This window comes from Chiloscyllium punctatum, chromosome 3, assembly GCF_047496795.1.
Source record: "Chiloscyllium punctatum isolate Juve2018m chromosome 3, sChiPun1.3, whole genome shotgun sequence".
In the NCBI taxonomy this organism is placed as follows: Eukaryota; Metazoa; Chordata; class Chondrichthyes; order Orectolobiformes; family Hemiscylliidae; genus Chiloscyllium; species Chiloscyllium punctatum.
In genome coordinates this window covers 68,545,882-68,572,408 of record NC_092741.1, presented here as the reverse complement: position 1 = coordinate 68,572,408, position 26,527 = coordinate 68,545,882, and the positions used below count along the sequence as shown (strand labels likewise).

The 26,527-nt window shown below is 39.6% G+C and overlaps 1 protein-coding gene across 3 annotated transcripts in view; it reads right to left on the bottom strand.

Annotated features, from left to right (window-relative positions):
- The window catches only part of fbxl4 (F-box and leucine-rich repeat protein 4), a 134,001-nt gene that overhangs the window by 92,189 nt on the left and 15,285 nt on the right, over positions 1-26,527 (bottom strand). For all 3 annotated transcript variants that reach the window (XM_072554869.1, XM_072554860.1, XM_072554875.1), the window contains exon 3: positions 25,916-26,243. In XM_072554869.1, the coding sequence (XP_072410970.1) occupies positions 25,916-26,243 (328 nt within the window). The remainder of the gene's footprint in view (positions 1-25,915; positions 26,244-26,527) is intronic.

Sequence of the window (26,527 nt, the reverse complement as noted above, 5' to 3'; positions counted from 1 at the left end):
CTTCATAAGATGCTTTGAGGACATCCCTGAAGAATTTCCAGTGCCTTCCTGGGAGTTTCTTCTCACAACTGAGCTCTGAGCATTTGCTCCAGGATTCTGCCATCAGCTACACAAAACACATGTCCTGCCCAGTGGAGCTGGTTCTAAGTGATTAGCGCTTTGATATTGGTCACATTGGTTTGGGAGAGGACTCTGCCGTTAGATTGCCTTTCTTGCAATCAGATTTGGACGACCTTGTGAAGTAACTACTGGAGGTGGTGGCATTCCTCCTGCTTTGAGGTCCCCGCCGTAGGTTGTCTGAGCCTCCAAAGCAGATAGGAACGCAGCAATCACTGCGACAGGAAACCTTAGGCTTGGGTTTGAGAACTTGGTCCTCAACTACTCTTTTCCTCAGTAAGCATTCCACTATGTTATGTAAATTAACTATCCCAACTCATCCTATTTTGACAGCGAGTCTGACATTTCAAAAATAAATAAAGATCTGAGCTAGATACTCTTCAACTTAAACACTTTTAAGTGCAACAAACCAGAATTTGATGATGATTGCAAGGCTGATGAATATTTAAAGGAAAACATTTCCACCTATATTTACAATTGAACAGTAAAGTCCATTTGTCAGGTGTACACAGCTTCTGAGCTCATTAACAGCTGAGGCCATAGGCCAAATAATTTAATTAAAATGAGGGAGCCACTTATTACCATGGATACTGATAGCAAACTAAGGCTATCACAGTGACACTGCTGTATATTTTAGGAAATTAAAATATTTAGCTTGATATTATCAGAGGAATCTAAACAAGTTTAAAATTAAAAGGAAATGTCTTGCCAAGACAGAATTGTCTGCAAATGAATTACTTTAATGTTGGAAGTGTACTGCAGCAATCCGCCAAAACATGTTAAAAACTTATTTTAAAGCCTTGCTGATTATTTCCACGGTAGCAACTACGTCAGAGTGGGGACCTGCAGTTTCATGTTGTCAATTTCCCACAGCCTTAGCACTATTGTTTCTGAAGTTGGAAAGTCATTGGTTCAAGCTCCACTCCAAGATTTAAGCACGTAATCTAGTCTGACACTTCAGAGCACTGCTGAGTACTGCAGTGCTCGAGGTGCCATCTTCAAATCAAATGTAAAAATGTGAGGCCCCATGCGCCTGCTTTAATAGTTTAAATTGGCAATAAATATTCCATGTGAGTAAGTGAAAATTACAGAGTTCTCCAAGCCAACAGTTCTCTGTGAACCACCATCACCAAAAGCAGATTAAGTGGTTCCTGATGGCACTGTAGTTTGTGAAATCTTGTACACAAATAGTTGTTGCGTGTTTGCTTTTATAACAGCTTTGCACTCCAAGTAATTCATTGTATGTGAAGTGTTTTACAATGTTGATAAATGTAATTATAAGGTTTATAAGCAGTATCTTTCTTGAACCATCATTTGAATTGTTATTGCTCACTGTTTTCCCTGTGTGTATTGTATGTAAATTGTAATCTCGTTTACTGGGCTGGTTCATGGGCTGGTTCATGGGCTGGTTCATGGGCTGGTTCATGGGCTGGTCAGACTTCTTTTGAGGTTCTTATAGAATGCACAATTTTGGAATAAAGCCTACCTGTTGGGGTTGCAGCAAAGAACAAGTTTGTATGTTCCTAAGTTCTGACTGGAGCCTAATAAAATACAGATCGACCAGTGATGAGGATGAAATTCAGCTGCCACTCATATCTGCAGGGCCACCTTTGTGAATTTTTGAACACTGCCAGGCCACTGAAGAGATCTTCATTCAAGGACAATGGGTATTTATCTGCATCTAGTGCTAGATTAACAGTAACTTTGAAGTTACCACAGATTCAGATCAATCCATCATGTTTTAAATGGGTATGATAGGGATTACTCAAATACTGATCATCACTGGTTTGAGAATATTGGTGTCCATCAATCTCATTAATTCTGCCAGTACATGTGCCAGTATACTGGCATATGAAACAGTGCGTGGCGTCAAACCTTTTACAATGGCCCTGCATGTCTACTAGCGCCATTACACATCTTTTAACAGCACTGCCTGCTGTGTGGATGTCTCGAGGATGATGTTCGAATGCTCTGTGGCAGGTGTCTTAGCTTTTGGTTGTAAATTGTTTCATGAATAAGTGAAACTGTTGTGCTCGCTCCTGTCTCCATTTTGATGGGTTGCCAAAGCAATTTAGGCACAAATCAAAATCTATGTATATCACTTTGGATTGCTAGGATGTTCAATTTAGATTCCTCGTCAGAGATTTTTGATTCCCTAGTGACATCCACATCTTCCTTATGGCCTACAGCAAAGACCTTCACCCTTGGGGATTGAACTGATTTATCTTTGGCAGGGGTTTTTCCTGACCAGACTCACTGCCTAATCTTGCACTGGCCCTTTCTGCAACAGTAGAGTGTCCAGATCTGCCATACTTGTGACTCTCACTGCTACATGGGTTTCTTTTATGTAGCCATTGTTCTAGGTGGTTGAGTGCTGGATTCCAGCTGTGCAGCTTCTTTGGCTGCTAACTCCATAGACCTCACAATGTCCGAAGCACTTATAACACATTAAAAAACACAAGGGCATTTCTAGAGAGTTTGTGAAAAGGTGTGGATTCCTAGTCAGATCTCCAAAGAATAATGCAGCGTTCTTCTGATGGTATTTCAAAGTAAATGTATACATTTCGAAATGTGTAACTCACCATTGTACGTATTCTGCAACAAGGTTCAATTTAAAAATGTTGAGCCAGTCTATTACGTTAGAACTCACAGGCCTTCAATCCAAAATCATCTATGGCTGGAATGACTGCCAATACCTCTCAAATCTATCTTCCTTCTCTCTCCTGGAACTTCATTCTCTCTTCCTCAGAATTCTCTCTTTCCCATTTTGCAGGTGTAGTTTCAGGGTTTAATATTCATTTAACTTACTGGATTTCCACTATGGGGGCAGGTTACTTGACTTGGGAAACTTAAAATCCTCACTTACTTTAATTTTTGATTCAGGGAGGTGGGAACAGGATTGAGTTGGGCTGACTGACTGTAGACATATTTCCTAGGCAGTTAAACGATGGGTGAATGCTGGTTAGATGGTCCGTTTTGGTTCGCGGAGACTTGGTCCTAATTGTTTTTGACGTTATCAGGTCCTCACCCCTTCATCCATCCCATATGGCCCCTCTTCATTTCATGCCAGCTCCATGTCAACTTCATGAGTCTAACCACCCTAACACAACCTAAAGAGCCACCCATTCAGTATCCATGGGCAAACCTGAGGACACATGTTGAGAGCTTAGGATGAATGTGTCCTCCATTCCCATGACCCAAAGGCTTTCATTGTCTGCCCTTGCATTTCTAAAGTGTTCATAATTCACACAGAGATGAGATTAAGATTTCCATTTCTGCCATATATGATCTGCCACCAAAAATACTGATAAAAATGAACGTTTGGGTAGGCTGGCATTTCAAATATTCCAGCAGCTGCTAAGAATCAGGTTATCATTAGTACAGGTTTCACACACTCAAAAACTATGCCAACCACCAAAACAAGATCAAATTTGCAAGTACCTTCTTTAAAAATTCATTCACGGGATATGGCGGCACCAGCAGCTATTGCTGTTCTGAACTGCCCCAGAGAGGCAGAATAACAGAGTGAAAGGTCCACCAAATTGCTGCGGGTCTGGAGTCACATGAAGGCCAGACCAGTTAAGAACCACACAGTTACCTTCCTTAAAAGGACAGTCGTGAACCTGATGGGCTTTTTTTAACAATAGTCATTGTTAGACTCGTACAGGTTTTTTTTACCAAATTCAAATTCCACTATCAACCATGACAGAAAGCAAACCTGGGTTCCTTCAACATTACGTGGGTGTCTGAATTAATCACTTAGCTATAATACCACTTAGCCATCACCTCCCCTCCATATGTCTCCTTGTATCTATGGATCCACTATTCTTGCAGCTCCCGGTTATCTTTATTGCCATGCCACTTACAATCCAGAATGCTTGTCTGGGAGATTTTGTCAAGTTAGATAGAGTTCTTAGTGCTAAAGAGATCAAAGGGAAGAAACCATGGATTGGGTGCTGAGTTAGATGATCAGCCATGATCATGTTAATGGTGGAGTAGGCCCAACAGGTCGAATGGGCTACTCCTGCTCCTACTTTCTATATTTCTACGTAAAACAGGTAGGTTTAATCAATATTAGAAATAGAGTGAATTTCAGCATTTAATATATAGAAATACAAAACAGAATTTACAAATTGCCTTTTTATCTCATAGCTGGCATTGTCATTATGACATGCTCTGATCACATTTACCATCCTGTTCCCACATTCCTATATCCTTTGCTTTCACCCAACAATCAAGTCTAAACCCACCTTCTCTTTCTAATCTACAATATCTGTAGTTTAATCTTGTATGAATGGTCCCTCATTCTAAAAGTACATCCTGGAAACAGGGATTTGGCAAATTAACTCAAATAATTCAATATTGGTCCTCCTGACTTTCAGTTTAGTTTGGCACTCAGACTAATGAACTGTTTATCTCTGCACTGTTAATAGCTGTTATGAAATGCAGGTGGAAAATTCACTTCGAAGCAGGGTTTAATTAAGTACAGAATATAAAGAGCAAAAACAACAATTGATGCTATGAACCAGCTGCTACAGGAATACCTGGTGTATAAAATACAACCAGGTACAAAAGGATTTGGGCTGTGTTCACATTTGATTTCCATTAGTTCTAACCAACACCAGCCTCTAAAATAATTTCACATAAACTCATGTTTTTAACACATCTGTGTCACTTTAAGTTTCCACTGCAATGCTTGAATTACATATTTGTATGAAAAGGGAGCATAGGAAATACTAACAAACAAAAACACTAACTGCCTGCATTCATATAGTGTCACTAAATCTTACAGGGCACTGGAATGTAATCAGTGAAAAACACAAAGTGATAAAACCATATTAATTGCTAAGCATGTCAGAAGACAGCAACAGCAATGAAATATACATTGTGCAGACCTCACTGATTCAATTACACCACTCGAATGATCATGACACAGAAATAAAGGAAATACAGAAGTTCAGTCATATTTATCCAACATCATTTCCACCTATTTCTATCTTTCTAAAAGGTTTGTGCACAAAGATTATTGAACTGGAATTTTAAAAATCTTTAAGATTTTCAGTGTACTTGACAGTGGTTTCTTTGAATGTTAGCTGTGTAAGTATGAATTCGATTACTTAAATAAGGAATTTAATTTGCCTATGTAGAAAAAAATGTGAAAATTATGTGATGACAGCAGCTTTTAACCATAAATTGGCTCATTCAATTCCTATAGATGAATGCAGAAATGAATAATTAGCTTTGCTGCAATGATGAAATGTTGCAAGGTCATAGGCAGGATCTAAAAAGGAACACACTGCCCTCTGCCTTTGATCTGTTATGTGACATATTTTACTGCACTTGGCAAGGAAGTTTCTACGCTTGAAATACTTCCATTTACTGCGTAAACAAAGACCAGATATCCTTATAGGATTATATTTTTTAAAAAATAAGGCACTGATCATTTCCTCTCCAGTTTGAGAAATACCATATTAGGTCTTTGTAAAAAAGGCTTAAATCCATCAAGCAATTTTTGTGTGTCACACTGTAAGTAAATACCACCCCAGAACATGTGCAGACTGCACTATTTCCTTTTCACAAACCAGTACACCTTCACTGCAAAATTCCAGCACAAATGTCATTTCAAGTCTTTAGATGCACTTTGTCTGAATGACTTCTCTTCATCACATCTCAATTTATGGCAGCATTTTGTACCCCAGTCTGATTGGTAAAAGGTTACTTATACACTAACTAAGTCACAGAAATGATGTACTGCAAACTACAATGTAAACACAATTACATTGTAGTCTAAGCGAATTTAGCCAAACTTGATTTTAAATAGAAACAAAGACAGAAGTTGCTGAAAAAGCTCAGCAGGTCTGGCAGCATCTATGAAGAAAAATCAGAGTTAACATTTCAGGTCTGCTGACTCTTCCTCAGAAGCTTCATTCTCCGAAATGTTAACTCTGATTTCTCTTCATAGATGCTGCCAGACCTGCTGAGCTTTTCAGCAACTTCTGTTTTTGTATCTGATTTACATCATCTGCAGTTTTTTTGGTTTTGATTTTAAACAGGATACATACCATCCACAATAATATTGTACCACTGTAAAGTGGATGCAATACCCATCTGTAAACAACAAAGATGTATGAGCTGTTGTTTAAAAAATTTAACATTTGTTCGTTGACATAGGATTTAGAAACTCTATCAACACTTATGGAAGTTCAGAATATGTGTGTGTTTGTGTGTGTGTGTGTGTGTGTGGTGTGTGAGAGAGAGTGAGTGAGCACGCGTGCACAAGAGAGAGAGTGGACATGAGGGAGAGGGAGCCAGTGAGAGAGAAAGGAGTGAGAGAGTGAGAGAAGGAGTGAAAGAGAGAGAGAGAGCAACAGACAGAGGGAGAATAAGACAGAGAATGAGAGAGGGAGCAAGAGAGAGAGAGAGAGAGAGAGTGAGAGAATTTGAAGGGTTGATGGTGGAAATCAGCAAAAAGGACAAACCTTTCCACTGTTCATATATGCTGCCAACTTCTACTCTTTCTAGAATATAACCATGAAGTTTTTGAAGAGGAAAAAGAAACCTGAAATCTATTTCACAAGTGCTGCCCCTACCCAACTTCAATTCTGAATAAAGGGATTACCAAACAAGCCACAATACAGTGCAGCACAAAATACTGCACAACTTTAGAGATTAGAACATGTATTTGGGGAGGGGAGGTGTGACGGGGGAAGCAAGAAGATCTAATACATTTAGTATCTTTAGGCACCCATACCTGTTTCCAATATAATGGAAACTGACAGAACTGCAAATGCTGTAAATCACAAACAGAAACAGAAATGTCCTCAGATGCTGCCAGACCGCTGAACGTTTTCAGCAATTTCTGTTTCTGTTTTCAACATAATGGAGCTTTCACCATTATTAGCACAAAAACATTTAGCTTAATGTTGGCAGCCTCCAGCGTTTAGGTCACATTCACTCAGTTTCTGTCAAATTTAGAAGTGGGGTAGCTACAATTGGTGTATTCAAGACCTGAAGCAGCTTCAGGCATGCGCCTCAAATACTCACAAGACACAAACTTCCAATTTTACAACAGGCACACCACCTGAGATCAATTGTTATTTTCCCTGAGGGCACCTTTTGAGATTTATCAAGGGATCTATTTTAATGTTTGGGCCTACGTTTTAGTTTTCGGGGGCTCCTTTTCCATTCTCAGTAACCCTTCATTAGGTGAGGCACTCACGTACAGTACTAACAATGCTCTGTATTTTGGTTAACATAATGGGGTATTTAAACTCTCGGAAGTAGAATTACAAGAATTAATTGAAATCCCAGTAATCATCATTATCCCATTAAACATAAAGCATACACACAAGAGATGCATCAGTTTCCTAAACATCACAGTATTTAAAATAGTACAAGACAATAGGCATAAAGTTAGCAATAAATGTTTATTTTCAGAAATATCTGACACACACTTCTACATACAAAAACCCATCTCCATAAACATGTGTTCTACAGACTGGTGAGGTCACAGCTATACAGTTGCACAGTAGTCTCTAATATAATCAGAGCACCTCAGATAGTTCACAGAATGTGAGCCACTTCAAGATGTGGTAACACCTAAATGCAAATCTTTATGAAATAAAAACATCAGTATTGAACTGTACCAATTGAATACAGTATTCATTACAGCATTCACTATTCCTTTGTTTAAAGGCTGAAAACCACTCTACACTTTATAGCTCCTCTACCCCATTTTCAACCTTACACTCCCCTTTGGAGTTCTTGACTCCCTACTGCAGCCTCACATTCCTCCCCTAGATTTGCTACCTCACTCCACATCCCATCACTACCCTACCATGGCCTGAGCTCCCTCCGCCTAAAGCCTTTTTCCTGTCCCACTTATGTTGAGTGAGAGAAAGCCTAACTGAAATGGGAGGAGCAGCTTCTTACAGATTCTCACCATTCTATTTGGACGAGTGAGTAACGTTTTCTCCAACTAGTCAATCTGTTATTAAATTTTAGTGGGCATTTTCTGGAATGAGTTCATCCACCTCTGCTGCGTATTTGAGCACTGTCCGCAGTAAATGTGTGATCAAGCACAGGTTACTCTGGTCCAAAGTTCAAATACCTATTTAGCTTTCAGAAACTGGGTGGAGCAAAGGCTAATTTCTCTCCTGGCACAACCTCTCAAATCTGCAAACTGCAGAAAATATAACCAGATTGTAGGTGTATTGCAATACTGCCACCAAAAACATACATAAAAGTCATACACAGCAATCAAAACAAGACAATAAAATAGTTAACACCAAATGCAATGGTTACATGATCTCAAATGCAGCTAATTCCTGCTGTCATTCTGTCACGATGTTGACGGAATACAACATTCCCTTAAAATTTCCTATGACAAAAACAAAGGTTATGTGAACCTTTGTGATATCTGCTTTACAAAGGTTCACATAAAGAAAGTTATTTCCTACATTTGCGCCTGCCTTTCATAAATGACCATGCTCCTGTTGTTGAAAAGACTGAGCTACTCACAAATTAAAGTCTCTCGCATTCATGAGCTCGTTAATAAAATTTTGTTCTGCAGTGGCAAGAAATGCTCAACGAAAACCAGTTCTTTTAAGCCATAAGTAATCAATATCATTTGTGAGATGTATTACTTTATACAGCAATCCAGAAATATTTTCAGGGGAGTAATTTGATGACTTTTTATTCTGGATTTCCAACATTGAGGTATGTACAAACAGAAATGTTCATGTACTCTTTTAATACATACTTAAAAATACCCATCTGATAACAGGATTGTAAAGGTACTCTCATCTTATATACATTATTACATCTGAGTTCACATACACATTTTCATTTTGCAGATGTCAATAAACAGAATGTTTATTACAAATTGCATCAACATTGTTACATGCGCAAAGGGGAGTTGAGATAAGAAAACCAAGGTTTGTAAGATTAGGAGACTTTGTGCAGGCTACGGTGAAGGAAGTGCACATTCTAATCAAGGTGTCATTGCAAATCAGCTTCCACCTCAATGGTACATCTTGTAATTTGTGCAACACAGCTTCATTCTGGCTCGGGCAGCAACAGAACGTTGGCTGCAACCGATCTGTACGTGAAATGACAGTAATGCTTCCAGCTCATCACATATATATGACCAGAAGTAAAATCAAACTTCATTCCTGTTAAGATAAAATGGGATTCCAGTGTTTTGCCTTCCTTCACAATTTATAACAAAAGTATAAGCTGTACCTGAAGAAAAACATGACAAGCTTTGAATTCATAAAGCTGAAGAGTTGCATATCACTTTACTTTTACACTGACAAATATCATGCTAGATTTTATTAAAAATATTCTGTATAAAATGATGGTTTAAAATGCAAAGAACCTAAAAAAAGACACAACATATTCCTCCAGGCTGAAATGTGATTGATATTTGAGCTCAGAGTTTACAACGATGCAATACTTGCCAATCATCACTGCTATGTTCCTAAATTGGACTATTTTGACAGCTGTGATGACAAGTATAAAGCAGGAAAACAACTTTTTTTATTGGTGTGATATTCTTCACAGAGACATTTGTTGTTGCAGCATCACTGGAACAATTAAATTACAGCATAAATATAAAAAGCCTTCACATTGTAATAATTAACAATTGCATTTTACTCTCCAAACTAGTTTGTAAAACTAAACTATTCTATGCTTTCATGTCATCAGATAAAAAAAGAATCCAAGACGACTGATCCTCTGTATAGGATCAAAAGGCACAAAACAGCCTCAAACCTAGATGCAGAATGTAAGCAGCAATTCTTTTGTGCACAGAATGCCAATTCAATGATACCAACTTTTCAGGTATTGTCAGTGTGAAGATAATCATTGGATGCTAAAGATTTGTTTCATAACTCTCATATTGATAATAAAAGAAAAACTCATTTTTTGAAAAAAAATCATAATTTTGTTCCTGTGTGCAATGTTTTGCCTTCCTTCACAATTTATAACAAAAGTATAAGCCAGACCTGAACAAAAATATCTCAGCAGAAGTGGGTACTGCAGATGCTGGAGATTAGAGTCAAGGTTCGAGTGGTGCTGGAAAAGCACAGCAGGTCAGGCAGCATCCGAGGAACAGGAAAATCGACGTTTTGGGACCATGACAAGCTTTGAATTCATAAAGCTCAAGACTTTACTTTTACACTGACAAATAGTGCGCTAAATCATGCTAGATTTTACTAATATTCTGTATAAACCTTTCCGCTCTCAGCCCCTCATAAACACTGTGAAGCTGTCTGGCTATTTCAAAAGAAAAACTCATTGTATTTTTTTTTTAAATTCACAATCCCAGTGCCAGTAATAAGCAACAGAGCAGAATAATGGGACAGGAATCCTGTGCTCTCGCCAATTGAGCTGGCTGTTAAAAGGTGTAAGTGTTGGATGTTTTCATTTTTTAAATGGCAATGGTTAGTCACAAGGCAGAGATCCAGTCATCGCTGCTCCAGGGTATTATAATGACCCTATGAGAAGGTTAGTGGAGCAGAGGGAGACTGGGCACTTAGTAAGGCAGTCCTGCATTTTGCTGCACAAGTGGCGAAAAATGGTACTAAACACCAGGGCTATAAATCTGGTTGGCAAACTCCTTGCATTGCATGGATAAATTAAATGTCAAGTCACCACAGCCCTTCCACACCATACGGTTGCTCTCTCATTAGAGTGTGAGAGAGAGTGTGTATGAGAGAGAGCATGAGAGAGAGCATGAGAGACAGAGAGACACAGAGAGAGAGTGTGAGAGAGAGTGTGCGAGAGAGAGAATTTGCGAGAGTGTGCGAGAGAGAGTGAGTGTGAGAGAGAGAGTATGTGAGAGTGAGTGAGTGAGTTTGACAAAGAGTGAGAGGGTGAGAGTGAGAGGGTGAGAGTGAGAGGGTGAGAGAGAGGGTGAGAAAGGGTGAGAGAGAGAGGGTGTGAGAGAGGGTGTGAGAGAGAGGGTGTGAGAGAGGGTGTGAGAGAGAGGGTGTGAGTATGTGAGACAGAGAGTGTGTGTGAGTGTATGTGTGAGAGCGTTAGAGACAGAGAGAGAGTGTGTCAGAGAGAGTGTGTGTGTGAGAGAGAGACAGAGAGAGAGTGTGATAGAGAGAGTGTGTGTGTGTGAGAGAGAGAGAGAGAGAGAGAGAGTGAGAGATGATTGGTGATGGTTTAACCAGAGGGTCATCACACCTCAGGGGAGAGATTGAGACATAAACTTCATGGTTACTTTAGCCAGTGTTAGAACGGAAATCTTGCTGTTGGCATCACTCTGCTTCACAAATCAGCCATCCAGCCAACTGAGCCTCACCTGATTAGTAAAGTAGGAAAGAAGGTTTGTCAGGGTTGGACAGTGTGTGAGAGAGAGTGTTTGTGAGAGAGAGTGTGTGTGTGTGAGAGAGAGAGAGAGAGAGAGAGAGAGAGAGAGATTGTGCAAGAGACACACACAACCTTACAACGGTGGAAGATCCAGGGTTTCGCTACCATTCACTGGATTATCCCAGGGGCACAGCACTGTCATTTATAACCATGTGACCATCAAGATATCATATGTGTGCAAGAATTCTTTCCATTGACAGTCCATTCTGCCTCAGATCCTCAGTCCAACTTCCAAAGTGTATGGATGGATCCAAGAGGATAGAAAAGTCCCTCAAGCATATGGCTACTGACCTGTCTATCTGCAGGCCACAGAGAGAGACACATAAAAGCATTCAGAGATTCTATTTCCAATACCTTTTCAGAAAGAGTTCCTAAGACTCGCAATACACAGAGAGAGACTAGAAGTGTTTCATCTGTTTTAAATGGATAACCCCATATTTTTAACCAGTGACTCCTAGTACTTACATCTTTTTCACTTCCATCCTGTCAAGAATACTCAGCATCTTACAGATTTCAATCAAGTCACCTCTTAATCTCATAAATTCCAGTGGATTCAAGCCCTTTCCTGTCCAATCTCTCCTCATACCTGGTCCAATTCAGTTTGTGTACAGTGGTAACCCGCAGGAAGTTAACATTAAGATACTCAACTATAGTAATATTTGCCATTGAATGTCAAGGGACAATGTTTAATGATTCTCTCAGGTTGGGTATGGTTATAGCCTGAGACTTAGTTAATGCAAATTTTACTTGCCGTACAACAAGAAAAGCCTGGATGTTTTTACATTTTGCTGCATTTGATCATGGACTGCTTCAGTATCTGACGTATTGCAAATGGTACTGAACGTAGTGTGACCATCAGTGAACATTCCCATTTCTGACCTCATGATGGAGGGGAGATCATTACAAAAAGCTGAAAATGGTTGGGCTGAGGCTATTATCCTACAGAGATGTCTTACAATTGAACTAACTGATCTCCAACACCTACAAACATTTTCCTTTGTGCCAGGTATGATTTGAACTTGTGGAGAGCTTTCCTAACAATTCCGACTGACTCCAGTTTTGCTAAAGCTCCTTAATGCTGCATTTGGTCAAATGTGGCCTTGATGTGAAGTTCAGTCACTCCTACCTAACCGCTGGAGTTCAGCTTTTTGGTCCATGTTTTGACCAACTTTGTAACGAGATCAGGAGCCAAGAGGAATTGAGAAATGATTTTCCATTCACAAGTGTCACTTGATAACATTGTCAACAACCTTCCATCACTCATATGGCAGTAACTAACCGGGTTAGATTTGACCTGCTAATTGCGCGTTGAACATACTTGGGCAATTTTCTATATTGTCTGATAGACGCCAGTTATACAGGAAGAGCTTGGCTACAGTTTCCACTAGTTCTGCAGAACAAGTCTTCAGGACCAATGCCAGAAAAGTTTCAGTGCAGTAACCTTTTAAGTATCCAATGATGTTAGCCGTTTCTTGACATCACTTGGAGTGAATCGAATTGCGTGAAGACTGGCATCTATGATGCTGGGAAGAGAAGTCTATTGCGTCTCCTCCACCAGTCAATAAGATCATGGCTAATCTGACCTCACCACCTCTTTCCTGCTTTTTCCCTATAACCCTTGTTTCCCTTACTGATTAAAAATCTATCTCAGCCTTGGATATGCTTAATGAGCCAGCCTCAACAGCTCTCTGTGGTAAAGAATTCCACAAGTTCACAACACTGCAATGGATGAAATTCCTCCTCATCTCTGTCTTAAATGAGAGACCCACTATTCGATGACTAAGCTCTCTGGTAGTAGACTCTCCTACATGGGGAGATAATCTCTCAGCTTCTACCCTGTTAAGACCCCTACGAATCTTGTATGTTTCAATAATGTCACTTCTCATTCTTCTAAACACCAATAAGTACAGACCTTCTCTGGACTGCCTTTAATGCCACCACATCTTACCTTAGATGAGGTACCTAAAACAGCTCACAGCATTCTAGCTGTGGTCTGACTAGTGCCCTGTACAGTTGTAGCAAAACCTCCCTACTTTTACATTCCATTCCCTTTGAAATAAAAGAAAACCCAAACTGAAATATTGCATGCTTATGTTTTAGAAGAGACTACCTTGTCAAATCTCAAATGAAAATATGATCCATTAAACCAGATTTCAGTCTGGGATCTGACTTGTTAAGTAGTCTATACAAAATACCAGATGTAGCCTAAACAGCATTTTATGCAAATATGTTCCAATAATTTTTTTTACCACCTGATCTATTTGCCATCAGTGACCTTAGTACACACAGTTTAACTCAGAGGGAAAGACCAATTATTTTTAAAATTCATTTTGTAAATGAATGTATTGGTTGTATTGGAGCTCCGCTTTGGTCGAACTCATCTTGTAAACTTCAATGTGTTTCTTTTGTCAGTTTTACTAGCTTTTCCTTTTGGAAGGGTCTCTCAAGTCCTCCAGCTTTCTTAATATCCTCCAATTTATTGTGTATTCCATTACTCTATTTGCCCTATTCAAATGCATTGCCTCATACTTCTCTAGATTGTATTCCATTTGCCACTTTTCTACTCACTCAACCCTACTGATATCATCCAGTGAACAGCTATCCTCTACAAGACCAACTGCACAGCCAAGTTTTTGCATCATCTGCAAACTCCTAATTTCTCCCACATTTACATCCAAAGCATCACTATCTATACATGCACAACAAACAGCAAGGTACACAACACTGAGTCCTGTGGAATGCTAGGGGAAGCTGTTTTACATTTGCAAAAACATCCATCCAGGTGCAGAGGAAGGTGCAAGATGGGTGGGTGAGTTTGAGGTGGCTGTTGGAAATGGGAAGCAAGGCTAGCAGGCTATGGCTGAGGTTGGTGTAATTGTTTATCAGAGAAGTTTGATTCTGGGGTGAAATTATGCAAAGCAAATACTGAAGGGTAGAATGAGAAGAAAAACAGAAAAGAAAAGGAAGAAGAGCTTTATTCCAGGTTAAAAACTGTCTAGCACATGTCTTGGAGATACAACAAAATCAATACAATACCAAAGTTAAGTATCTGGATTTAAAAAAATATAAATAACCTGGTAGCACAGAACTTGCTCACTGCTGAAAAGAGATACGCTTTGTTAAAGTCTTTTGTCTTGCAGTCATCAGGACAGTTTGCCAGAATGCTGATCTAAAGGGGAACAGTATTTTATTACTATATGACAACAGAGTACTAACGTTGGCAAGTGGACTCTGATTAGTATGAGTGCTGCTATGGAAAATGCACCAACTAGGTGATGACTGATATAAACTGCCAAGATTTGTTTAAATTCAAACCAGACAAGCTGAGTCTGATTAGTCAAGGCTTTGCTCTGAGTAATGAACCTGTCGTCTATGTTGTTGAGTTGAAAACAAGCTCAGTGTGTGTTTATTTTCTTTCTCTCTGCAAAGAACAGGCCCCTGTATATTAACATATGTAGCTTCCAGTACACAAAAGTATGCCACATCATGGCAATCTTACATTGGTCCTTTGCACACTCAGGATTTTTTCGCAAGTATTATCCAATCGCAGAATCATATCCAATGCTGGGCACTGTGCCTATGGGCAGTTCCTTGCCTGTTGCAAACGATCAAAATGTCAAAGTGTTTGATACGATCCACCAGTCTTTGAGATGCTTGGCTTATATACTTTGCATCACATCAGCACTGAAATTCAAATACCACATCAATCATTTGTATGATACTTGATGGCAATATGCTGTTAGTGACAAATACCACTTGTGTTCCTACTGCATAGTCATAGCTAACTTCACCTGTTTTGAAATATGTTATTGTTTCAGAATAATGTGACTGGGCATTTTTCAGGACAAAATCTAAAAATCGAAGGCCTGTTCAAGAGTTTGTGCAATGCACAGCAAGAAGTTCTCTGATCAGGATAGTGAGTAGCTTGATCATGACCTACTTTAGCATCAAGCTGCACAGGCAAAAAAATTCCTTGGGTCTTATTTACGAAGTTGCCAATAAGGCTAATCTTATATGATATGAAACTGAAGGCTTCCCTCAGTACACTCATTGCCCAGTAAATGTAGGCCTCTGGTGGAAAGCAGTAAGGAAGCCTCTGGTAGATTACTCAGTTAGAACTTCAAATGAAAGGAAGCATATTTGACAGCCCCATTTCAAAGATGTATTTGAGAGCAAATGGAGCCCATTACGCTGTGCAAGGAAGTTTCTACATGCAGCTATGGATCAAACTACAGAAGAATGGGTTCTGTTCTGGAGTCCGTACGCAAGTTGAATTTTATGCAAATAGGAACACAATGCAAGACAATGGAAAGCAGCCATTTATAAGTTGGGAGATGTTTGCATGTTGGCTCTTTAAAATTGAATCACTTGTGGAATTACATTCAAAGTACAAGTACTTGTAAGTTAGACATTTGTAATCACTTCATATTGGACATCTGTAGCAATACTCAAGAAAGAATACCCTGAAATGCTATGCCCACATGGTCATTTTCTATACATGATTGTTGTTGTTTCGTTTATTTATCTAAATTACTTATCTAAGCAACCAGTAACTGCCAAGGTAACATCTTTTAAAAATAATAGTGGCTGATGACTCATTATACATTTTAATTCTAGTCAAAAGGTAAAGATTTTGCACTTCAATTTATAGCATTTTTATTGGAAATTGTTCCTTTTTTCCAGATTATGTAAATTTACATGTTATAACAGGAAGATGATACTGTTTTGTTATTGAGAAAGGCTGAGTAGAGAAGTACAAGTTTTTCATATTTAATCTTGCTTTCTTCAGAATATTATAACATCCCCTGATATCACAGCTGATTACTGTTTAAATCCTCTTCAGGAAAACCTCAATGCTTTCCAAATGACAAGATAGACCTTCTTAGTTTCTACCTTTGTGTCTTTCACCTCTATTCTTTTCTATTTCTGCTTGCTTCCTCTCAAACATTTTATTTAATGATCACTTCCACTTACCTCATCCTCACTCTTCAAGTCACAATTCTCCAACTGCATAAATGCCTTGGGCTTCTTTGCAAATGACAATGGGCAAAAAAAAAGATACTTAGCAATTTCAAGGATTCAAGCAATACAGCAATCTATTTCAGCACACCTTGCAGCGATTGCAGAAGGAGGGATGCTGTGAAATGTGCCGGGCTAATTAAGAAATTTGGTAATGGCGTAACAAGGGCAAAAATTGGACTAACCCATTGAAGTCAATAAAAATAAAAATTGAGAGAGGTTGAGAGGGGCACAGGACTGGCTGCTCAACATTCCAGGGTTTTGTTGTTTTCATCAAGATGAGAGGAAGGTATAAGAGGTGGAGGAGTTGCATTAATAATCAGGAAGAATGTCACATCTGCACTCAGAGTGGACATAATGGAGGGGTTATCAACTGAGCCAATATGGGTACAGCTCAGAAGTAAGATGAGTGTGATTACTCTAATAGGATTATACTGTAGAGCCCCAACAGCTACCAAGACATTGAGGAACAAATGGGCAGATTATAGAAAGATGCAATAACAATAGGGTTGCCACAGTGGGTGACTTTAACTTCCTCAGTATTGACTGGGACTAAGCAAGAGGCTTAGAGGGGCAGGATTTCTTTAAGTGTATCCAAGACAATTTCTTGAAATAGTGTGTGGGTAGTACAATGAGAGGAGGGGACATACTGGACTAAGTAATTGCTAATGAGCCTGGCCAGGTGCCTAACCATTCATTTGGAGAGCATTTTTGAAACAGTGATCACAACTCCTTACATTTTAAAAGAGCTATGAATAAGGATAAGTCAGGATCTTTCAGGAGGACATTAAACTGGGGAGGAATAAACTACCTCAGTATCAGGTAGGAGCTAGGGAGTATTAATTGGGTGGAGCTGTTATTGGGCATGTCCACATTTGACACGTGGGAATTGTTTAAGGGCTTACTGATCGAGTTCAGGACGTGCATGTTCCAGTGTGGAGGAAGGACAAGATGGTAAGATAAGCTTCTCTTGGATAAGAAGGGAGGTTGTGAATTTCGTCAAAAGGGAAAATGAAGTATATATAAGGTTTAGGAAACTAAAATCAGACAAAGGCCATGAGGAATTTAAAGAAAGCTGAAAAGAATTCAAACAGAGAATTAAGAGAGCAAGAAGGGGCCATGAAATGACCTTGGCAAATAGAGTTAAAGAAAATCCCAAGGCATTCTATACAAGCGTTAAAAACAAGAGGATAACGAGGGTAAAGATGTGGCAACTCAAGGATAAATGAGTGAACTTATGCTTGGAGACAGAGGATTTGGGTGAGATCCTAAATGAATATTCACCTAGGAGAAGGATATGGAGGTAGTGAGATTAGTGTGGAGCGTGCTAATATGCTAGGGCATTCTGAGATCAAGAAAGAAGTGGCATTAGGTCTCATGAAGAGCATAAGGTGGATGTCCTCAGGGCCTGATGTTATCTACCTCAGGCTTATTAGGAGAGGCATGAGAGGAAATAGCTGGAGCCTTGATCAGCATCTTTGTATCCTCGCTAACCACTGGAGACGTCCCGGAGGACTGGCGAGTATCTAATATTTCTCCTCTAATCAAAAGGGGAAATAGGGATAATCCAGGAAACAAAAGACTGCCGAGTCTCATATCAGTGGTTGGAATGGGATTGGAGAGAATTCGAAAGGGATAGGATTTACATGCATTTGGAAAAGCATGGCCTAATTAAGGGCAGTCAGCATGGCTTTGTGCGGAGCAGGTCATCTTACTAACTTGATTGAATTTTTCAAAGAGGTGATAGTAGAGGAGTGGATGTTGTCGACATGGATTTCAGAAAGGCTTTCAACAAGGTCCGTCATAATAGGTTCATTCAGAAGATTAAAACATTTGGGATCCATGGTAACTTGATTGCTTGGATTCAGAATTGGCTTGCCCACATAAGGCAGAGGATAGTGGTGGAAGGGCATCTTTCTATCTGGAGGTCCATGCCTCGTGGTGTTCTGCAGGGATCCGTACTGGGACCTCTCCCTTTTATGATATATTTTGGATGAAAATGTAGATGGTGGATTGATATGTTTGCAGATGTTACAAAGATCCGTTGAGTTGTAGATAGTACAGAAGGTTGTCAAAAGATAGAGTGGGATATAGGTCAGCTGCAGATACAGGTGGAGAAATGGCAGATTGAAGTTTAATTCTGGATTAGTGGTGCTGGAAGAGTACAGCAGTTCAGGCAGCATCCAAGGAGCTTCAAAATCATTGAAGTTTAATCCAGCTAAGTGTGAGGTGCTGCACTTTGGGAGATCAGATGCTAAGAAAAAGTATACAGTTAATAGCAGGACCCTCAACAGTATTAACGTAAAGAGGGATCTTGGGGTTCAAGTCTAATGCTCCTTGAAAGTGGCCACACAAGTAGATAGGATTGTAAAGAAGGCATAGGGCATTTTTGCCTTTATTAGTCGGGAAATTGAGTACAAGAGTCAGCATGTCATGTTACAGCTTGATAAGACTTTGGTTAGGCTACACTTCTTCAAGTACTGCATTCAATTCTGGTCATCACATTACAGAAAGGGTGTGCAGGCTTTGGAGGGGGTGCAGAAGAGGTTTACCAGGATGCTGCCTGGATTAGAGGGCATGGGCTATAAGAAGAAGCTAGAAAAATTCAGGTTGCTTTCTCTAGAGCAGCAGACGCTGAGAGGAGACCTGATAAGTCTATAAAATTATAACAGGCACAGATAGGGTTGACAGTCAGAATCTTCTTCCCGAAGTTGAAATGTCTAATACTAGAGGACATGCGTTTAAGGTGAGAGGAAAAAGTTCAAAGGAAATGTGAGGGGCAAGTTTTTTTTTTATATAGGAAGTGGTAGGAATCTGGAACCCACTGCTAGGGATAGTGGTGGAGGCAGATATGATAGGCGTGTTTAAGGGACTTTTAGATAAGCACATGATTATACAAGGATTGGAGGGATATGGACCAAGGGCAGGCAGAAGGGATTAGTTTAATTTGATGTCATGTTCAGCACAATATCATGGGCCAAAGTCATGAGCTGTCCTGTTCTATGTCCTATTTACTAAGGGAGATGTATAAAAAGGACTGATACAGTGCCACCCACTTAACACAGAGGCCTAAAGTTCAAAATTATTTCTGTACAGTTTTACGCAGCTTCCATTTGAGCTCTTATCTAATATTTCATTACGAAAATCAGGATAAAATTATTAACTTTAGTGTTTACAACAATTATTAAACTTCCAAGAACAAAGAACGTATGTCCAAATCAATGTATCAGTAAATAGATGCAACAAAATAGCAACAAGTAGCAGGGTTGAAAGCTAACATTATGACACAAACAAATGTTACAGGAAAAACCATAATGCCCAGTATACTCCAGACTTAGAATTTGAATTAGAATTAGATTTATTGTCACTTGTACTCAAGTACAGAAGTACAGGAACACAGTGAAAAGTTTACAATGTCGCCACACACCTTAGGTACAAAGTACCTCGATATAAATCTTACATACAAAATGGAGAAATAAAGAAAAAAAAGTTACGTTACTTTAGAGTTATTCATAGTATGAGTTAGAAAAATAAGAAATAAAGTTAAGATAAACATTACAGTCTTTCTAAAAAGGGCCTGCAGTAGATTGATGCAGAGGGCTTCCACACACGGTGTGACTGGGCCCACAAGCTGCTGACTGCCCACACCAGTCCCTCATGCATTAACAGCCCCTGCTCCGCTCTGAGCATGCTGACTGTCCAGCTCCACTCGGGCCTCCAGCTAAGAAGTGGTGCAAACATTTCCAGGTGTCAGGCATTAAAAAGAATCTAACTTTTATGTTAAAAACACCTGCTTATCCCATATACTAGAAAACCGCAAGGGGCTGAAATCTAACTGAACTAAAGATGTTAATTAGCCAAGGTAAAACAGGAAAACATCTGTCAAGGCAATTGTCAAGGATTAAACTAAAGAATGACTTCACAACAAGTTAAAATACACAAACTTTGTATCTCCTCCTATAACCTTAGCACGAGGCTAATGTCAGATATGACCACTTTTCAGATTTCTCAAAGTTACAGTGGGAACTTCTGAGAACCCGCCATACAAACCCAAGGTATAACATCAAATATATACCACAGTGAGTCAGTACACAATGAATTAAAAATTTGTAGCAAGCTCCATTAAAATACTGTGAAGCATTTCAATATGAAGGAGATGGTAATTACCATTAACAGGCACAATTACAAATTCACATACAGTTCCCAGCATGCTCTTTTTTGAAAGCTTTCTAATGTCTCGCAGAGCTCCCCCTATGAGATCTGATTAAATTATTACCATTCAGCAGTTTCTAACAATTGTTTGGTCATGTGGTTCAGCAGCACTGTAAAACAAAATGCCTACTTTTAGTAGTAATTCTCGTATCTTCTTCAGAGACAAATATTTTGCACACTTCATTCCACAAAATGACTGACAGTTACAAAAGTAAGCACTCAAGGCTTGTGTCTGATCTTGTGGCATCCACTGACACCATATACTGGAGAGACCAGCTTGTTGACTGGTACAACCTCTTTGGTTTACAACCAAACCTTACAGGAACACATTTACAATAATCAGCAAATAAACCTGTTTCAGTGAAATATGAGTTGTTCATTCAACATAAATAAAACTACATTTCGACGAACTTCTAAAAGAAACAGGTCTCAATTCACCACCAGGGCTGCATTAAATTGTGGAGTCATCGGATTTAAAATAAAGGAAACAACTTTTAAAGGCTATGCAAGTAGAATGGCTTTAGTGATTAACTCACTTTAATTGCCAAATTGTTTAACGTCAACCGTCCATGTTCAAACAAGTGAGTACATCAAAGTTCTGGTGAAAGATCACAGAAATATCTACTCAGTTTCTCATTTCACAGTTTCTGAAAGTTGTATGATGTTGCACAATTTCAGCATTGACAGTATCTTGCTTTTGGTCAAAGTACAGTAGAAGCCCATTTGGATGCTAGGGTCCAAAATTTGAGACTGCACTGTAACTGAACTCTATTAGTCAGAAAACGTTTATCTTCTCACATTTTTAACTTACAAATGAAAATATAAATAAAGATTTCCCTCTTTTGGAAACCACAAAGCCCCCACATTATAAATGAATTTTTGGTATCTTGAACTACCAGAACAAACTTCCACTGTCCTATAACTATTGAAGGTGTAATTCTGTGAAGCTCTATCTTTAGCCTGAAGCACAAATCCACCCCAGGTTACTGCCTCTGACAGATTAAGTTGTGCATTGAGATTAATTTAGACTGTCAAAACTTTATTCTGCAGCTAAATTGAACTGGATCCTGGGGATGTTTGATGCCAAAGGATAACCCCTCCTCATACTAGGTCAATTACACTTCGGACAGTCCGAGGGAATCTTTTATGCTATTTTTGATGAGATTTTTCTGTTTTGTTTGGCAGAGGTTATTGCAGATGAGTGGAAGAGCTCTTTTGGAAATTCAACACATCCACATCAAACACTTGTACAAACTACTGCAAATCCTGGAGAGCTGAAATAAAAATAGAAGATGCTGAGAAACTTAAAACATCTGGCAGCACTACAGTTGAGTCTATTAGTGTTCCGAAGAAAAGTCATATTGAGCCCGAAATATTATCTCTATTTTTCTCTCTCTACAGATGCAGCCAGACCTTCCGAGATTCTCCAGCACTTTCAGTTTTTATTTCAAAGACTTGTGGATCGGGCATATCATCTCAACCAGTCATGGGTTAATGTTGGGAAAATTGATTACGTGCCCTTTACTTCAGTCAAGAAATCACCTGAAGAGTAGACTCAAATGACGCATATAAAAGCAACGTGAATTGATTTTTCCTCATTATTCATAGCCAATTTAATCTAATTCCAAATTCCCCATTTCTATTTGCATGCAAGTTTTTACCAGTTTCTTTTCATTAATCAAAATGCAATATGAATTACGATGTACAAACCAGACTTGAAAACATATTCATAACATGACACATTTTCCCTGTGTTTAGATGACTAAAATGTCCATGCAAGCAGATTCACAAAGCCTGAGATTGGAAGCATTCAGACCAAGTGTTTTTCCCTAAGATTTAGATTTTACTTGCTTCTTCCCTATGAATGCAATCTACTAATTTTTAGCTTTGTGACGCAAAAGTAAAGTTTCACAATATCAATATATTGGTCACCTCAATATTCATTGCACAGTCTCACACCTCAATCAGAAAGTTGCAGGTTTAGGCTCTACTTAGAGGCATGAATTCTTAACCTAGGCTGGTACTTCTGCATAGTACAAATATACTATTGAAGGTACTGGCTTTTGAATAAGATATTAAATTGTGGCCGTATTGGCCCTCTCGGGTGAACTTCAAACATTCCTTGGCACTATTTAGGAAAATTCTTAATGTTCGATACACAGATTAAAATTGCTTTGGTCAGATATCTCACAGCTACTTGTGGAAGCATGCTATGTGAATATTAGGTGCCACATTTCCTCCTTTACAATTGTGACAACTGCTGTAAATCGTTTTGGTGCCACGTAAATGCAAGTCCTTCTATTTCAATTAAACAGTGCTGCTTTTGGGATGTGAACAATACTGAGAAAGCAGAATCAAAAATCCAAATGGATCAGATTAAAATCTTCTATTCTATGAGCTAAGTCCACAGTTTTAGGACTTTGGTAAAATGTCCAACCCATCCATGCCAACCAGATATCCCAACCCAATCTAGTCCCACCTGCCAGCACCCAGCCCATATCCCTCCAAACCCTTCCTATTCATATACCCATCCAAATGCCTCTTAAATGTTGCAATTGTACCAGCATCCACCACATCCTCTGGCAGCTCATTCCATACACGTACCACCCTCTGTGCCCCTGAGGTCTCTTTTATATCTTTGCCCTCTCACCCTAAACCTATGCCCTCTAGTTCTGCACTCCCCGACCTTAGGGAAAAAACATTGCCTATTTACCCTATCCATGCCCCTCATAATTTTGTAAACCTGTATAAGGTCACCCCTCAGCCTCCGATGCTCCAGGGAAAACAGCCCCAGCCTGTTCAGCCTCTCCCTATAGCTCAAATCCTCTAACCCTGGCAACATACTTGTAAATCTTTTCTGAACCCTTTCAAGTTTCACAACATCTTTCCGATAGGAAGGAGACCAGGATTACACGCAATATTCCAACAATGGCCTAACCAATGTCTTGAACAGCCGCAACACAACCTCCCAACTCCTGTACTCAATACTCTGACCAATAAAAAAAAGCATACCAAATGCCTTCTTCACTATCCTCCCTACCTGCAACTCCACTTTCAAGGAGCTATGAACCTGCACTCCAAGGTATCTTTGTTCAGCAACACTTCGTAGGACCTTACCATGAAGTGTATAAGTCCTGCCACGATTTGCTTTCCCAAAATGCAGCACCTCGCATTTATTTGAATTAAACTCCATCTGCCACTTCTCAACCCATTGGCCCATCTGGTCAAGATCCTGTTGTAATCTGAGGTAACCTTCTTCGCTGTCCACTACATCTCCAATTTTGGTGTCATCTGCAAACTTACTAACTGTACCTCTTATGCTCGTATCCAAATCATTTATGTAAATGACAAAAAGTAGAGGACCCAGCACCGATCCTTGTGGCACTCAATTGGTCATAGGCCTCCAGTCTGAAAAACAACCCTCCACCACCACCCTCTGTCTTCTACCTTTGAGCCAGTTCTGTATCCAAATGGCTAGTTCTCCCTGTATTCCGTGAGATCTAACCTTGCTAATCAGTCTCCCATAGGGAACCTTGTTGAACGCCTTACTGAAGTCCATATAGATCACATCAACAGCTCTGCCCTCATCAATCCTCTTTGTTACTTCCTCAAAAAACTCAATCAAGTTTGTGAGACATGATTTACCACACACAAAGCCATGTTGACTATCCCTGATCAGTCCTTGCCTTTCCAAATACATATACTTCCTGTCCCTCAGGATTCCCAACAACAACTTGCCAACCACCAACGTCAGGCTCACTGGTCTATAGTTCTCTGACTTGTTCTTACCACCCTTCTTAAACAGTGGTATCTTGTGTGGTATCAGGGCAAACTGGCAAGATGGGTACAGAACTGACTTGGTCATAGGGGACAGAGGGTAGCAGTGGAGGGATACTATTCAGATTGGTTACTAGTGGTATTCTGAGGGGGATCCTCTGTTCGTGATCTACACAAATTAGGTTTGGTGACGGTGGAGTTGCGGATAGTGAGGCGGATTGTCATAGGATACAGAAGGGTATAGATGATTTGGAGGCATGGGCAGAAAAATGGCAGATGGATAAATGTGAGGTGATGAATTTTGGAAGGTCTAGTGCAGGTGGAAACTATACAGTCAATGGTAGAATCTTTAGGAGTATTGATATGCAGAGATATCTGGGTGTGCAGGTCCACAGATCACTGAAGGTAGCAGTGCAGATAGATAGGATAGTATAAAAGGCTTATGGCATGCTTACCTTCACTGGAAGGGGCATTGAGTAGAAGGGTAGACAAGGAGGAGAAAAAGGACTGCAAATGCTGGAGATCAGAGTCGAGAGTGTGGTGCTAGAAAAGCAAAGCAGGTCAGGCAGCATCCGAGGAGCAGGAGAATCGATGTTTTGGGCATAAGCTCTTCATCAGGAATTCCTCCGATGTTGTCTGACCAGCTGTGCCTTTCCATAAGGATAGACAAGTTATGCTGCAGCTTTATAGAACTTTAGTTCGGCCACACTTAGAATATTGCTCATAGATGTGGTCACCACACTACCAGAAAGATGTGAATGCTTCAGAGGGTACAGAAAAGATTTACCACGATGTTGCCGAGTATGAAGAAAGTTTAGATAGATTGGGTTTGTTTTCACTGCAGGAGATTGAGGGGCAAACTGATTGGAGTTTATAATCGCGTGGATAGACTGGTAAGTATGAGGCTTTTTCCCAGGGTGGGGGGTCAATTACCAGGGTACAGAGGTTCAAAGTGCCAGGTGGAAATTCAAAAGAGATGTGCGGGCAAGTTTTTCACACAAAGGGTGGTAAGCGCCTGGAACACATTGCTAGAGGTGGTGTTGGAAGCAGACACAATACTTTTTCCAAATCATGAAGATACCATGATGAAATCTCTACTTGTCAAAATGAAACTGGTTAAACATCATAAGAGTACAGTAACAATTTTGTTCTGTGAACTGAAACCATTTTGGTGCTGAAGGCTAATTCTCATTTAAATGAGCTAAAATGTGCATTAAACCACCCTAGATGCAGATTGATGGCTAAACAACAGCACATATCCACAACATTCATGAAGGTCAGAGCTCAAAGCATTATACAGAAAAATTGTTAAAGACTTGGAAGTAGGTCACTTCTTCATTCCCATTACAAAGTATTACATTAATTCTGTTCCCCAAACATTCTGTATGCATTTGAATGAAACTCTTACCTCATAAGGCAGTTTTTCAAAATAACCATTCTTGGTGTATTCAGGCAAGGGTATTCCAGTGATTTGCCCATTGAAGAACTCTAAACTGTGGTCATCCTTGTCGTCATCTTCCAGATCTAGCATTGATGGTTTGCGAACAGAAAGAAGCCGGTCCTTAACACCATGTAACAGGACAGCATCCAACTCCGTGTAGTAATCTAGGAAAGAACTGTTCAGTTCCAGGCGAATCAAGTTTGTCATGAAGTCAAGTTGTTTAATGCACGGAGTAAATTGGCGCGCCTGCGAGACATTCACTTTCTCAGGTTCACCTGCCCATAAGGTCTCCCATCTGTAGGCACATAAAACATTAAGCTTGGCAGGATGAAATCAGCTTCAATCTATTAGCTGAAATTATTCATTCATACGATATATTATACAAATTGAAATTTGAAAATAACTCACTGAAATTGTGCCAAAAGATCCTTTAAATGGAATTTTACAAAATTGGGTAACAAACACCTATGTAATTTCCTAACTCAGCAATCTATGTGACTGGTGTTGTTCAGATACTACAGGCCATGTGATGGGACAAATCTGGTTTTATGAAATAACAAGTAGTTTTGAATAAAAGTG